General features: G+C 41.6%; 1 protein-coding gene across 1 annotated transcript in view; it reads left to right on the top strand.

The window, feature by feature from the left end:
• The window catches only part of KCNMA1 (potassium large conductance calcium-activated channel, subfamily M, alpha member 1), a 258994-nt gene that overhangs the window by 87070 nt on the left and 156595 nt on the right, over positions 1 to 15329 (top strand). Inside the window, exon 10 of the mRNA XM_008579735.1 lies at positions 6797 to 6865. Coding sequence (XP_008577957.1) covers positions 6797 to 6865 — 69 coding nt within the window. The remainder of the gene's footprint in view (positions 1 to 6796; positions 6866 to 15329) is intronic.

Below are 15329 nucleotides of genomic sequence, written 5' to 3'. Positions count from 1 at the left end.
AAAAAAAAAAACCAGGAAAAACCAAATTTTTTGGGGTAGGTTTTCTCTACCCCGGGGGAAAAAAAAGAATTTTTTTTTTTTTTTTTTTTTTTTTTTTGTCTTTTGTCTTTTTTCATTTCCGGCAACGGACTGCAACCCTCAGTGTCGCGCCCGTACCGGACCGGGACCGGCAACGGGATCACAACCCTCGTTGCTGTGCCCGCCCCTCGCTCAGCCAGTGAGCAGGAACCGGTCTGTATGTGGGATCCGAACCCTCGGCGGGAGCGCCGCCACTCTCCCAAGCGGCGCACTGTAGCAGTGCGCCACTGGGCCGGCCCCAGAAAAGGACATTTTAAGAGAATGTATGGAGAGGCTCAGATCTCATGTTTAAAAGATATTTTCCCTCTCAGAATTGGCCCTATACACTTATTTGGGGAGTACTGTAATTAGGGCTGAACGTATATGAATGTAGATGTGAGTGCAATATTGATGATTATTTCTACTGCAGACACCCAGAGGGTGACCAGTAGTCCTCCTGTGTGCTAGCAAAAAAGCCAGTGACCATAGAGTGTCCTGAAATCCTTAATGGCAGGCTACAGAGGCAGTGGTGGGTCCAGAGTTCTCTGTAGAGGGGTTGGGGGGGAGTCCAGTTGGGAGCGTGGGATGCTAAGGCCTTGACTCAATGCTGGGTAGGCACAGCAAACCCACAGTTTTTTTCTTACATTTTATGTTTCTTATTAATAAAAATAGCAAAGCTCTCTAAAAATTCATTTGTTCACACTTTAGACAAATGCTAATTGTCCATATCAAAGAATGTAATTATTATTAAATTCAAGTGTCCAAGGTGTGCTAGTAGAATTAGTGTGTGTGTGTGTGTGTGTGTGTGTGTGTGTGTGCATGTGTCTGCGTTTGAGGCTGGGGTAGTCTAAAGCCTTCCCACTCCACCCCCATCAAAGCTCCATAGAGAAAAGAAGTCTTAACTACATCTCCATGAATATTTTAAACCACTTTCATTTTCTTGGTGGAGTCTTACAAATCCTGATGTTTCAAATTTTCATTAACTAGATGTTTTCATCATTTTAAATCAAAGCTCTGAATGCTTTTTCCAGTCTAGCCCCTTGAACCTAAAGACCAGGTTTCCCAGTGTGCTGTGTTTACATTGCACCTGCTCTGATTACCTGTGTCAAACGGACATTCCAGGAGGCCCCTGAAGAGCTGAAGAGGGGCTGGTGCTTCGGGGTGGAGCTGGGTTTGGGGGGTACAGTGAGGGTGGCCTCCTCCTCCCGCACCTTCCTCGTGGGGTGAGCCGTCTTCAACAGCTCCAGATCTCATCTTTGCACACTCTTCCTGAGCACACCAGAAGGTGCAAACTCTATGACAGGTTTCCATGCTTAATTCACAGCAGCGAGTAATCTTTTCAGTCAAGGGGCTGATTTAATGGCAGGAACTATTTATTTCTCTCTGGGTAGATAGAAACAGATGGACTCTAATTCTTAAGAGCCTTTTTTCAGGAACATCTGGGTCAAAACTAGTATAGTTAACAGATGATGCCGGCAGTAAAAAAAAAAAAAAGGCTTTGTATAATGTCGTTGTCAAGTTTGGTAGACCTCTACTTAATAATTATCAAGAAAGCAATCTAACTCGTGATTACAACAGTTTTGTTCCAGATCGCTGGTTTAAGACCTTTTTGTGACAAGTGGCATGTTTTTCTTGAAAAAAGAAATCATGTCTATTCCCCTGTAATTATTTTTGCCACCAGTGGCAACTTTCTGTATTGGACATATTGGGACATTTTATTTTAGAAACCAAGAAATAAATTCTTGCTAACTTATGGCTGATTTTAGACCATCTATCACATTGTGAAGGCTTTTTTGCTTCTTTATTTTGTCTAACTTCACTCTACCACTGCTTCCTAGCCCTAAAGTGGTCCTGCATGCACTGAAACTCCGTAGGCCAAGTAGAGCCAGAGGAACACCTGTAAGGGTTAGACGGCTAATTCCCGTTCTGCTTAACCAAAAAAAAAAAAAAAAAGGTTGAATGATGCAAGTAAATATTTAAACACAAGACATCTATTCTGGGTAGTCTGAAGGCATCTTCTGGGGAGTATACCCCCTCATACCTCTCATAACAGGATCTCTAGAAGGTCCCAAGGATAAATTGTCTGTATCTCAGAATTGGACTTGCATCTTGGCAGAGTGGATTGAAGGCAAAACCTAAATTCCCAGAACATATCACTGCTATTACTTCCTTCTACATCCTTCTTTTCCAATCTGCTTCTAACAAACAAAGAAGAATCTTGTTTCATTATCTTGTACTCACTCCCGAGCCTTCTCTGCCTAGACTCCCCCAGTTTGCCACTTTTTCTTTTCTCCATCACTCCAGCAGCTCATAAGATTCTGCTCCCCATTCATTCATCCATTTATCCGTTCAGCTTTATAGAAAGCTTAGTCTTTGCACTTTGTAAAATGCCAGAGATGCAAAGCATGCAGCCTATGCTGGAGAAGCTCAGTGTAGACAGAGAGAGTCAAGCAGGAAAGTGATTACCACCCCAGCTCCCCTGTTTGCGTGCCTGGGTCTGCTCTTCCCCACTGGAGCCGTCCCCGCCTCCCCCACCTCCCTAGCAGATGCTGCACCTCTGCTACAGCCTTTGAGCCAGGACCCTGGCATTGGCCCACTCTCTGTGGCAAGATCTAACAGAAGAGTGTGATTTCAACACTCACAGTGGGAGCCGTAGTTCTCCTTCCAGGGTAAACTGTGGTTTATTATTCAAGATCTGTATTTTGTCAATATCCAATCCACAGGATACCCATTAGAGCAGATATTAAAATGCCTGTAGGGGGCGGCCAGTCAGCCACAAAGAGTGAAGAGTGAAGGGTCTGAGACAATAGGGAGTGGTGGAGAGTTCGGCACACCGGAGAACTCACGTCCCATGGGGGGGGGCTGCTTTTAGCCATGTGGGAGGTGGTTCCACTATGGCCGTGATTTTTTAAGGAAAGTGGAGAAGCCAGTTTACATATAAAATCACCTGTTGGTATCTATTTCCGGTTTTTACGAAACACTGTACTGACCACACAGAATGTGTCTGCATGTTGAACCACTTCATTTCCTCTGTTCTTATGAGAAGCATCTGTGCAGCATACAGCGTAGAGACTCGATTTTCGCTTTTGGCTTTTCTCCATAAAAGGCATTTGACCTTCAGCCAGTTGCTTTTCCTCTTCGGACTTCAGTTTGTCATCTATGTAAGAAGGGCAGGACCAGCCAGTCTCAAAGAGCCCAAACCTGAAAATGTATGCTGTGGCACTGTTTGCATATACAGTCGGGCCTTTGTATCCACGGGTTCTGCATCCACGGATTCAACCATCCACGGATTCAACCAACCACGGATCAAAAATATTTGAGGAAAAAACACAGTAAAAATAACAATACTACAATAAACAATAATAAAAATAATAATACAGTATAACAATTATTTACATAGCATTTACACTGTATTAGGTATTTTAAGTAATCTAGAGATGGTTTAGAGTGTATGGAAAGATGCGCATAGGTTATATGCAAATACTACACCATTTTATATAAGGGATTTGAGCATCTGCTCCTGGAACCAATCCTCCATGATGAATGAGAGACAGGATGGATGACTGTGTTCACTCTGTTTATATCCCTCTGTCCCTGTCTATATGCAAATACTACACCATTTTATATAAGGGATTTGAGCATCTGCTCCTGGAACCAATCCCCCATGATGAATGAGAGACAGGATGGATGACTGTGTTCACTCTGTTTATATCCCTCTGTCCCTGTCCTCTCCTGTCTCTCCTTTGGCCAGTGAGCAAAAGCTCGTTTTGGATCAAATGGCTTCTTAAAAAGGGGCTTCTGTAAGGCAATGTAGAATCATCTTAGGTATGGATTTGAAAGTCATGAAGTTACGGATTTAATACTAGAAGAGGACTCAGGGATCTGCTGGTCGACACCCAATAAGGTTAAGGAATGTGCACAAGGCCACATAGATTTTATTGACTTTGCTACATCAGGAAGCTCCTTTCTTTTTATATCAGGTTGGTAAATGGTATTGTAGTAGTTGAGAAGACATAATCCACCATTCTATGAATTATTTCTTCCCTTCTCACCAATAGGATTAGGTTCAAGGTTCATAATAGCAACTACGATCTTTGATCCCATGAACTACCAGAGTCCCAAATTGGAATGGCTCATAGAACATCAGCAAATTAAGCTTTGCATGATCCATGCTAAGTTAAGATCAGCCTTCTCCTTGATTTTTTGGCATTTAGCTACTATTTACATTAGAAAGTGGTTACTTAATATGGTAATTTGGTTCTATAAACATTGCATAAGCTATCTGATTTTTTAAACAATTTAAGCTCCAGAATTAAGAGCCCCATAAAGGGTGCATGTTAGCAGTGCTCTATGGGACATAAATTAAGAAGGGCATTTTTCCAGCTGTAGTTGGATACTGTATTGGTGTTTCAGCAAGCTGCATAATCAGCACAAAGCCCAGGTCATTAGAGTGTGCTGGCAGGAATCAGAAAACCTGCAAATCACCAGAGAGCCCAAATACGCCTGGGTGGAAGTAATCCTTTGAAATTTGACTGTCTGTTCAAGCGATGGCAGGGACCTTGACCTCACATGTAGGAACAAGCAATTGGTCTCATTCCCCTTGGAGAGCATGAGGCCTTCAGCAGCACCTTCCTTACAAGCAACACATCCCCATGTTTAACACATCTGATGGTGTCGCTTCTCTATTTTAAAACCAATGAAAGGCCTCCCTTAGAATAAGTGCAGTCTCCTTCCCATGGCAGACAGAGTGCTCAAGATCTTGTTCTTTCTCTCTGACCCAGTCACTATCAGTCTCAACTTTCCTCACTCAGCTCCAGACCTGCTAGTTTCATTGCTGGTCCTCAAACACCCAGAGCTCTTTCCTGCCTCAGGGCCTTTGACTTGCTGTTTCTACTCCCTAGAAAGTTATTTTCCCGTATCTTCTCTCTGCCTGCTCTACATCATGCCCCAGTGCTCTCTGCATCCCCAGAATTGTCCTCCTGGACCATCGTGGATGACACACGCCTTCCCAGTTACTCTTTATCCTCTTAGGTTGTTTTATTTTCTGCATAGTATCTGCATACTTATCATCTGAAAATTTATTATTATTCACTTGTTTATTTGCTTATTGCCTATATCTCCCAATATAAAATAGGCTTCACTGGAGATGAAGATGTTGTATATCCTACCTAGAGACCTTAGGCAAGTTACATGGGCTTTCTGAGCCTTAGTTTCATCACCAGCAAAATACAGGTATCAATAGAAGTCTGAATACATGGAGTAACATCCCATACGTAGGGATATTGTGCAGATTAAATGGGAACACAAAGAAAGGCCCAACCCCTTGACCCTGCGCTTCATGCCCCTTGTAATCCTGGAGCTAAATAACCATCGACCCATTTTTTATTCTATCAGTCCACCAATGTTTTATTATCCAAAAAGTCCTTCAAAAATAAGTGTTAATGCTCTTTGTAGAAGGTTACAATACAAAATGTATATAATTCTTTCTTTTTGTTTATGTGAGCACTTATTTCTATGAGTATATTAATATATTTTCATCTAATTGTATCATGTTATTTACTTTTTAGTATCTTTTTATATAATATTATTTGTTGATTTTATATTTTGAAATATTCTTCAAAAAGCCATTTCAAATATGGTCTAACACCATATCGCACTGTACTTCATTTAGCCATCACTTAATTATTGCACATTTAGGTTACTTTCAATTTTTCTTCTCTGTAAATAACACAACCCTGAACATCTTTATGCATAAATTTGTTACTGCATCTCTTATTATTTTCTTAGAATTGAAGCCCAGTAGCGGAAATCATTTATTTATGGAGCTTCTCTGTGTCGGTGGGTTGATTTACTGAGCTCTGTGGAATTCCAAACAAATTAACAAAACTCATAAAGAAGGTGCTTTGGTTGAGGAGACAAAGTTCAGACACAGCAAACAGTAGGGAGCAATGCAGCCAGTATAAAAAATTGACTAAGGGCTAAGTGATGTGGTTAAACAGACAAGGCATGGAGGAGTCCTGAGAATAGAAAGCCTGAGGGTAGCAGTAGCTGGAGAGGACCTACAAGGAAGGTTAGACTTGGCATGGCCTGGGCGGATGGGTGGGGAGAGAAGAGAAGGTATTGCAGGGGAGGAGCTGCCCTAGTGGAGGCTTGGAGGCAGGAACAAGCCAGCCTCAAAGCGTCCTGCCTGCGGTCGAGAGCAGCGGGCAGACGAGGTGAGACAGCTTGGACGGAGCAGGAGACACAATGCCACAGTCATGTGCTGGGTACTTACACGGAAGCTAAGTATTATTACCGTCATTCCAAGCACACAGGGGGCTGCTCTGGACAACAGTATGAGCCATCCGTACAAAAGACCAAAATGGAATCCAAATAACAGGTCCAGCTGCTCCAAATCTCTCCCTCCCCCTGTAGTTAACATTTTACTACCCAACCGAGCAACTAATGAATCTGGCCTGGCGCAAATCCCTAGGCACAAATCAGAGTCTGTGTCTAGACGTCCAGGCCTGAGTGCAATTTGCACTTTGCACATCCAGCGCTTTATCACTTATGAGAAATCAGGTTTAATGGGGAAGATGGGGTGGTGTCACCTCCGTCCCCTCCCTTTGGCACAGCGACTATAGAATTAGGATCCCCCTGGATAATGACTGCATTAGGAGACTGAAAGGTCGTAACTGTTTGTTATACGGCTCTGGTTGTTCAGAAGCACTGACTGGGAGCCTTCTCCATCTCGTTGCAGGCTGTGTTTTGTGAAGCTCAAGCTCCTAATGATAGCCATTGAGTACAAGTCTGCCAACCGAGAGAGCCGGTAAGTTTGCTGCAACCCAGCGGCCAGCTGGTACTTACGGTGGTGAGAGTGCACTGTGGTAACGTTTGGTCCACTTCTGCTTTTTGCACATTATTTCTTTGCTTGGAACCCGATGCTGCACCTCTCTGACCCTAGGGTACATTTCAAGGCACGCTCAATCAGACATTGCAGCTTCTATCCCAGACCAGCCTGGCATGCCCAGCCCCCCTGGGCATTCACAATGTTTCTCCAAGGAAGAGAGATGAGCTGCTCAAATATCTCCACCTGAAGATTCCAACCTGGACCTCTCACTCTCTAAGCCTAAAGCCAGGTGCAGGCCCTGTCCTAAAACCCTTCTTCACTGCTGTGAGCAAAAAGCCGGTGGACTCTGGTCTCCTTTACAGCAGGCATGGGTTAGAGCCATGGTGGGAGACACGAGCTCTCTTGATAGCCAAATTACAGGCAGCCTATGGTGTGCTGCATGTGCTTCTCTCAGTGCAACCAAAATCCAGGTGGTAGAATATCAGCTTCATGTGAATTAGCCAGGAGGGTGGGGCTCCAAGGCAGGAGCTCTCTTTACTTATTTATTTTGCACTTAATTATGTGCAAATCAGACTGAAGAGGGACTGGTTCTGGTTGAAATAGATAACACCCCAGCCAATATATGAGTTCACACAGGAGGAGGGAAGCATCTTGCTAACAAGGAATTCTGTTGATGGGGTGCTATATGCATTACAGATAAAGTGGAGATGATTTTTGCTCCCCAGTTCTTATCAATAGTTTTGGAAGAGAGAGAGCTCATTGAGAGATACTCGGGCTTTTGTTCTCTGAAATGACATCCTTAGTCTGTTCCTCCTATAATAAATCGTTCATTTCTGCAGATGCCTACATGTAGAGTACAGATACCCTCAACACATGCCTTAATTAAAACTGAGCAGAGTGCGGGGCAAGACTAGAAGGTTCCTGCTGTCGTCATTTAAGGAATTTTCATTGTCTGGATGAATGGCCCAATAAAGCCAGACTTCCAAATGTACAATCTGTGTCTATGAATAAAACACTGGATTGTAAGCAAGTCAATCCAATGTTTTCTGTTACCTTAACCACCAGATCAGATTGCTCACAAAGTCAATTTGATCAAATGTTGAACTATTTTGAAAATCCAAATCAACCAAAAGGAAAAAAAAAAACAAAAAACAAAAAACGGTAGATTTGGTGGCCACATGTAGAACATGGCCATAGAAGTTAAAAAATATGTATATAGATATACATTTTTCTTTCCTGTGCTGGCAATGTGAAGAATATTATTTGCAAAAAAAATGAGAAAGTTCTGGCTATTTGCTGTTTAATAAAGTGGAATTTTCTAGGATTACTGTTTGCCCATGATTTTGCCAATTCTCATTACCTGTGCTGGGGAATTGTGTATCCTGGGTTTTTGCAAATGATAATCTTTGTGTTGCCAAGTCAGTAAATCTTTGTGTAAGATTTACTTGAGGCAGTGTTCCCTATCACTTTTGTGCATCTCTCAAGAAAGTGTCATAATGTGGATGATGCTGATGCCAAATAGTGTTTTTTGACCATTCTAGAATAATTTCATGGCAGGAGACTGTTCCCTGAACCTTGACCAGCCATCTCCCACCTGCTACCTTTTGGTCACAAGGAGGGAGAGCAAAAGGCTGTTAATGGCTCAACGTGAATCCACTGTCACCACTCTAAGGAAACGAACTCAGAGCACTCTCTGATGACAAAATCTTTTCTCTGATGGACCTTTCAACTGAGTCACAAATCTGAGATGTTTTCAACAAAGCCATATTAACAGATGGAGAGAATTTTTAAATTTTTTTTCGGAAAAGGGCAAAAAGATTTTGTTTGGCTTTGTTTTGGCTTTCTGTGTGCAGTTGCCAGCTTTCACCCTCAAATGTGGCTTGGTCTCAGTGTGGAAGCACATTGGTTCTTGTGGAAAAAGGTGTGTTTGAGGGAATGTGGATCATGCTTCTGAGAAAACACAGGACTTATCAAACACAATATTCATGTTCAAAATGAACGATTTTTTGATTTCTTCCTGAGATAATAATTTTAATTTTTTCTTCATTTAAAAATTCCCCATTTCTCTTGCTCTTACATTTTCTAACCGACCAGGTGTTAAAATTCAGAGAACCTGCGTCTCCTTCCCACCGCCTTGCTTTCGACCCGTGTTTAACTACCTCCTTTGTTGTTGGTTTCACCCCGTGAGACTGTTTCCATGCTTTGCTGGAAAACCTTGTTTTCACATGCATCCTTCAAATGATTTGAAACAAAGGTTTTATTCCTTCTTTCCTTCTGGTGTCCGTCGATTTATTATCAAATTGTTTGATTTTAAATTCTTTTCTTGTCGTTTTGCAGAAGCCGAAAGCGGTATGCACTCTTCGTTAACTTTCCTTCCAACCTCCACCCTCTACCTTCGCTCCTAACCACAGGACTAACCATTTGCCAAGAATTCAAGAAGAGAGAGATTATATATATGCATATATAATCTCATTCCCTTGTCTGATATATATATATATATAATATATGTGTATTTATATATATGTGTATATATATATATATCCACCTCCAACAAGAGTACATCAAAATTGAAAGTAGCCTATTGCTGTTTTTTGTTTGATTTGTTGATTCTTTTGGATGATGCACTAACTTCTTTGCAGGAAACCTAAAAAAAAAAAAGGAAAGGCACAATGCTGTTTTCAGTTATGGCACCAATGATGGGAACAAATACTATCAAAGTTGAAAAGGAGGACACTTCTCTCCAGCCCTTTGTGTCTGTTTTGTATTGTCCTGATGTGACTTGGTGTCCGGCAGACTCTGGTGCCATTTTGTCTACATGCCACATCCACATTCCCAGTGACCTTCCCCTCCTTGTGTCGAGTTTCCAGTTTGCAGTGCAGAGTTCATGTCCTTTTATCCACAAAACAGAGACCAAGCCCTTACACATCTGTTTTTCCTTCCACTTATTTTGGTGATAACATTTTGAGTATTTTATTTCTTGGGCGGTGCTCAGTAAAGACTTAGAACACTGCTGCTAGATTGCCAGGTTATCACACTCGATTTACTGAATGAGTACCGTTTATTGAGACAAACGTATGGCTTTTTCCCCTAATGTGTTTGGGCATTTTTCTTCATATGAAGAAGTATCTCAATTTTCACCATGTGACTTCACCCTGTTTTGCTGCTGTTTCATGTTGCATGAAGCATGTCTAAATCGTCATCAGTGGCATTTTTTTTTTTTTACCTTTTTGGGTTAATATTTCAAGCATAGGTTTTTAATAATGTGCTCTCTATGACAGTATTGTTGAAAACATACTACTGAGATGCCTACTTGTTCATCTTTTCAAGAGTTGCTCTTCTTTGTGCTTGTAGTCACTGTCACGTGTTTGTGTTTGTAACTGTGTGTGCGTGCTTGTATGTGTATTTGTCTGGAACTCTTCCCACAGTCAAATTCTTCTGTGATTTTTCTGAGTAGATGTGTATAAATAGAGGTGGCTTCCTGTCAGTTTGGTATTATCGATATGATCCAACTGCGAGAAGTTACTGCAACACTTTGCATCTTCAAAGGTCCACAGTGGTTGCACCTGTGCTGTTGGCTTTTGGCCTTTGAGTCCTTTTATCGTGTGGTGAAGGCATGTTGTGATATAGGCATGACTTGTCTGAAAGTGTACCAAAAAGTGACTTGGCTTGCTCCCAGAACCAGATATCCAGCACTATCCTTCCCAGACCAACTTTCTCTTGCCCATCTATGTGGCCAACATTTTCATTTAGGCAAAGTATATTTTAAAATACCATTTCTAAAATTATTGAGATGGATTCAGGCTAAAAAGTCCTTGCCAGTATCACTAGTGGACGACAGTGGTGGTCATTGGGATCTGACCAACTGGGAGCAATCTTTATTATGCCATATCTGTGTAAGTAAACTGGGCTTAAGTATATTGAAGCATGGAATACACAACCATGTCTACTACATAGATTCTAAAGTAACAGTGTGCTTGTCTACTTGGGTGGGACTCCAGCAGCACTTATTTTAAAGCCCAGAAGGAATGAAAAGTTCCAGAAAGGTTATAAGATTTGAGATTGGGGTTTCTCGAGCTGTGCCCTAACACAGCCCTCGAACCACAGTGACTGCAGTTGTACTCCCTGAGAGGGGACACAGTCGATTCAAGCAAAGTCCCAGCTGACAGCAACTGTATATGAACTTGTGTGATCAAAGAGGCCTCTTCCCAGTGGCATGATTCATCAGGGCATAGCATGACCTGAAGTCCTAGATGATTTCTACCTGCTTGCTGTAGTTAATGAAGTCCCATTAACTTGCTAGACAAATATAATTACCATGTTATCAAGTACAAACTACATTCTCATAGGAGTCATGATATTTTTTAATTGCCTGGGGAATGGTACATTACACCTACCAAAAATGGAAGAAGAGGAGGAGAGAAACACACGTCTATCATACTTATCCATAATAGGAAAAAATTTCCTTTAAAAAATATCTGTTTCAGCTGAATCATTGTCTGCAAAAACAGCAAACAAGTGAAGTTTACAATGATTGAGGAAGAGATCACACTTGTCATGCACAAGTGTCCCCATCAAGTGCCAGTCCTCCAACCTGACCAGTGTTCAGCAAGAGATACCCAACGAAATGCAGTGCAGCTTGAGACCTGGTGCTCCTCTCACAGAGGAAGCTAATAAAGACATTTTCCTGTTGGACAGAGCCCTGCTAGCCAGTTCCACGTGGACGTGTTTTGTGTTTAGGAACACATAGTTCAGTTCTAAGGGAGCTGTATTTTCAATATTGAAATTATTTGCTCCAACTCTCCACGTTGTTTTTATATTTGTATATTTGCATATTTATGCTTAATGCCTCTGGGAGATTGTTAGCTAATTGGCCAACCCACTAGAAGAGGTGGGTCGATGGGCCTGGCTGACGATTAAGTACGGCTTGGTCTTTGAAAGAACACCTGTGGCTTCCTTTCCCCTTATTAGAAGTGAAAAGGCAAACTTTTAGAACTCAGACCAATACTTATGTTTTTCATTCATTCAACAAATAGTTGAAAAGTGCCTATTGCATGCAGAGCTCTAAGCTTGCTACTATGAGAAACTCAAAAGTAGGTAGAACGTGACCGTGTTTTTTGCCCTCTATAGGTTCCTTACATAAAATATGTATTTACTGCATATAGTGGGTGAGTAGACAAAGAATGAGTCTAAATTTAGAACTAGTGTGAGAGCAAAGGAAAAGAAAGAGCAAGTATCCTTGGAGAAGGGACCACACCAGCCCTGTTCTTCCAGCTGTCACCGGATGTTTTCAGTTGAAATCAGTAAGGTCATAGAAGAGAGAGGACAATTTATATGTTCTTTGAAATGAGGGAAACTCCACCCCTGCCAAGAAGATGTCCTTATTGGAATTCTGCTAATGGATGGATGGGCTTTTCTTTTCAGAGATTTTCTTGATTCTTCACATGATACATCTTGAAGTTTATCTCTGGTAAGATAGTGAATTAGACAGAGTTAGAGCCAGAGGACTGATTTAAAGTGGCGCACAGGGAGGGAGACTTTTGGCAGTTGTAAGAACAAAACAAACTTAACATTGGATAATCTCCTAAAGAGATCAGAGATCTTTGGGAAAATTTATGTATTCTCATTAGGAGGTCAATAAGAAATTCTAAGGGTAGTAGGCATTTTGCAGGAAAAAGAAAAAAAAGTAAAGAAAAAACGCACAGGGAGGGAGACTTTTGGCAGTTGTAAGAACAAAACAAACTTAACATTGGATAATCTAAAGAGATCAGAGATCTTTGGGAAAATTTATGTATTCTCATTAGGAGGTCAATGAGAAATTCTAAGGGTAGTAGGCATTTTGCAGGAAAAAGAAAAAAAAGTAAAGAAAAAGGTTACTTCTGCATAGAATCTCTATCCTTTTATATTTTCAAGAAGATGAGAATTAACACTTTATTTAACCTTTCTAGATTTGGAATGTGGGTAGAAGACTTAATGTCTGAAGTATCAAAAACAGTGATGTATTTCCTCAAAGAGTTTTTGAAACTTTGTACTCCTACACAGGGAATATTGAATGTCATGGTCCCCTGGAATCAGAGACATATGCTTCTTTACCAAATCCTTAAATATATGAGCCGAATCCCGCCCAATGAGCATCTTTATGTATCTATATTTCTTCCTTTCACTATTCTCAAGGGCTGGACTCATTCTTTGAATTCCCACCCAGAAGGCTGCCTTAGCGTCATCTAGATATCTGCAAATGGTGCTGCCTCACACCTCACACAGCGACGATCTAAACCCTCTCACCCTGTCCACAGGGAACGAGAGGGCATCCTGGAGTCACATGGCCTGTGAGGTCATTGGAGATACAATCAGCCATAATATTTGAGGAACAAGAGGCACTCCACTGTGCAGACAAAAGTCAGTCCACGTTAGCCAGTCCCCAGATGCTGCATAGGGATAAAATGTTTTGGATACTGCGATCAGTAAAAAGATCTTTTAATGCCAATAGGGTACCTCCTGCATCATTTATTAGCACCAAGAACAAAATGGAAGTTCTGGTGCTGTGAGAGTTTATTTACCTCTCATTTAATTTTATAATCACCTTGCTCATTATTAATAACAATCATGTATTAACAACCTACTATGTGCTAGTTACTCAGCACAGAGTATGCACTTTAATTCTCTTAGAAACACTGTAAGCTAGTGATTATTCACCCCATTTTACAGATGAGGAGAGTGAGGTTGAGTTGTGCCCACGTGCTCAAAGCCAGGCCCTGAACTGGTGAGGCCTGACTCCTGTGCCTGGGCATTTAACCAAAATCAATGGCAAACCTGAGATTTGAACACAGCGTGCCTTACATCGTGTCCCAGATCTTTTCTCTCCACACACTAACTTGGCTAAAGCAAGCTCAAAGACTGCAATAAATCATCCCAACCTGTACTGTCTAGAACGCCAACCCTAAAACTTCACTGTAGACCAATGTTTTTTCACTGTTGATAAAGAAGAAAGGAATTGAAAAGAAACTTTTCATGGATAGCAACCTTGCTAACACTGCGTTTCACAATAACACAGTGGGCTCTGTCACTGGAGTACAATTAATGAAGCAGGTGACATGAAGAAAGGCCACAGTGTACAATGTGAGGCTTGTTTTGCACTTGTATGTCACTGAGGTGATGTGCGTCAAATTTCTCCTTTTGAATTCCATTTTCCAAATCACGGTAGGATTTTTCTCACTCAGAAGCTGTTCTTACATTCTGATAAGAATACAGATCAAAATGTAGACTTTTCCAACTTAAAGGAACTAGCTTCTTTAGGTTCCGAAAGTCCATGGAATTTTTTGTGTGTATGTCCTTATACATTATCCTGAAGTGTACAGTTTTTCACCTGGTAACTTCATCTCATTATGGGCAGGTGTTTTGATAAGAAGCCCTGTATTCCATTCTATGGGGCCAGCTAAGGAAAATCTTTGATAATTCCTGCTGAAAATGAAATGCACTTTGGCTTTTTTTTTTGCATTATTTGCTTTTTTTAAATTATTTTATTATATAAAATAATAAAAGTAACAGTAACCAACCAACATGTATCTAGCCTTCTATACATTGTCACTTAATTCTCTGAAGAAAGACTGTTTTTATCATCGTCCTCCTCTTGTAGGTGAGGAAATTGAGTTCTAAGGAGGCTTAGTAACTTTCCCAAAGTCAGTCAGCTGCTAAGGGGCAGTGCTGGAATCTGGACCCAATTTTTTTTTTTTTTTTTTTTTTTGTCCTTTTTTGAGACCGGCTGCACCACGCTCAGCCAGTGAGCGCTGTGAGCGCACCGGTCATCCCTATATAGGATCCGAACCCGCGGCAGCGCTCCCAGCGCCGCACTCTCCCGAGTGCGCCACGGGCTCGGCCCTGGACCCAATTTCTGATTGCAGAGCCAGGGGGTATAAGAACTGTCATGCAGGAAAGGAGGTAAGAAAATGCGCAAAATCCAGAATCCTGCCTTTCTAAAACGTCATATTTAATTGGCTTTGAGAAAGAAATTCATCTAAGCTGTATAAGCTCTGACCCTTTCCCCTCGTGATCACGTGAAGTCAGAGGGCTTGTTAGACGAATGTGAGGACTTGGCAGGGAGATAATTAAGAGGTGCCCGTACACCCCGCTGCCCCTTGCAAGCTGTGCTATCAGTGTGGCCTGCTGCTCTCTGATTTGGGAGGAATCTCATTGCTGCCTGTGGTTCTAGGCAGAGCAGTCAGATCTTCATAGACTCTTGCTATTACTTCGTGTTAATAACAGCGATGACAAAGGTTCGGTTTCCTTCTGTCAGGTCTTGTTACAGGTGATGGTGGATGTTCTTGTGACCACAGACAGTTATTGTGCAATAATGATAATGCTCAGAGTTCTCTCAACAGAACAAAAGTTGCCCTGGGTCCTTCCTGTATTACTACAGATATAGCACTCTCCTGGCACAGCACTTTTC

The sequence above is a fragment of the Galeopterus variegatus genome, unplaced genomic scaffold, assembly GCF_000696425.1.
Source record: "Galeopterus variegatus unplaced genomic scaffold, G_variegatus-3.0.2 Scaffold1950, whole genome shotgun sequence".
In the NCBI taxonomy this organism is placed as follows: domain Eukaryota; kingdom Metazoa; phylum Chordata; class Mammalia; order Dermoptera; family Cynocephalidae; genus Galeopterus; species Galeopterus variegatus.
Note: the sequence above shows the minus strand (reverse complement) of the source record. Positions and strands in the feature narration are given on the sequence as shown.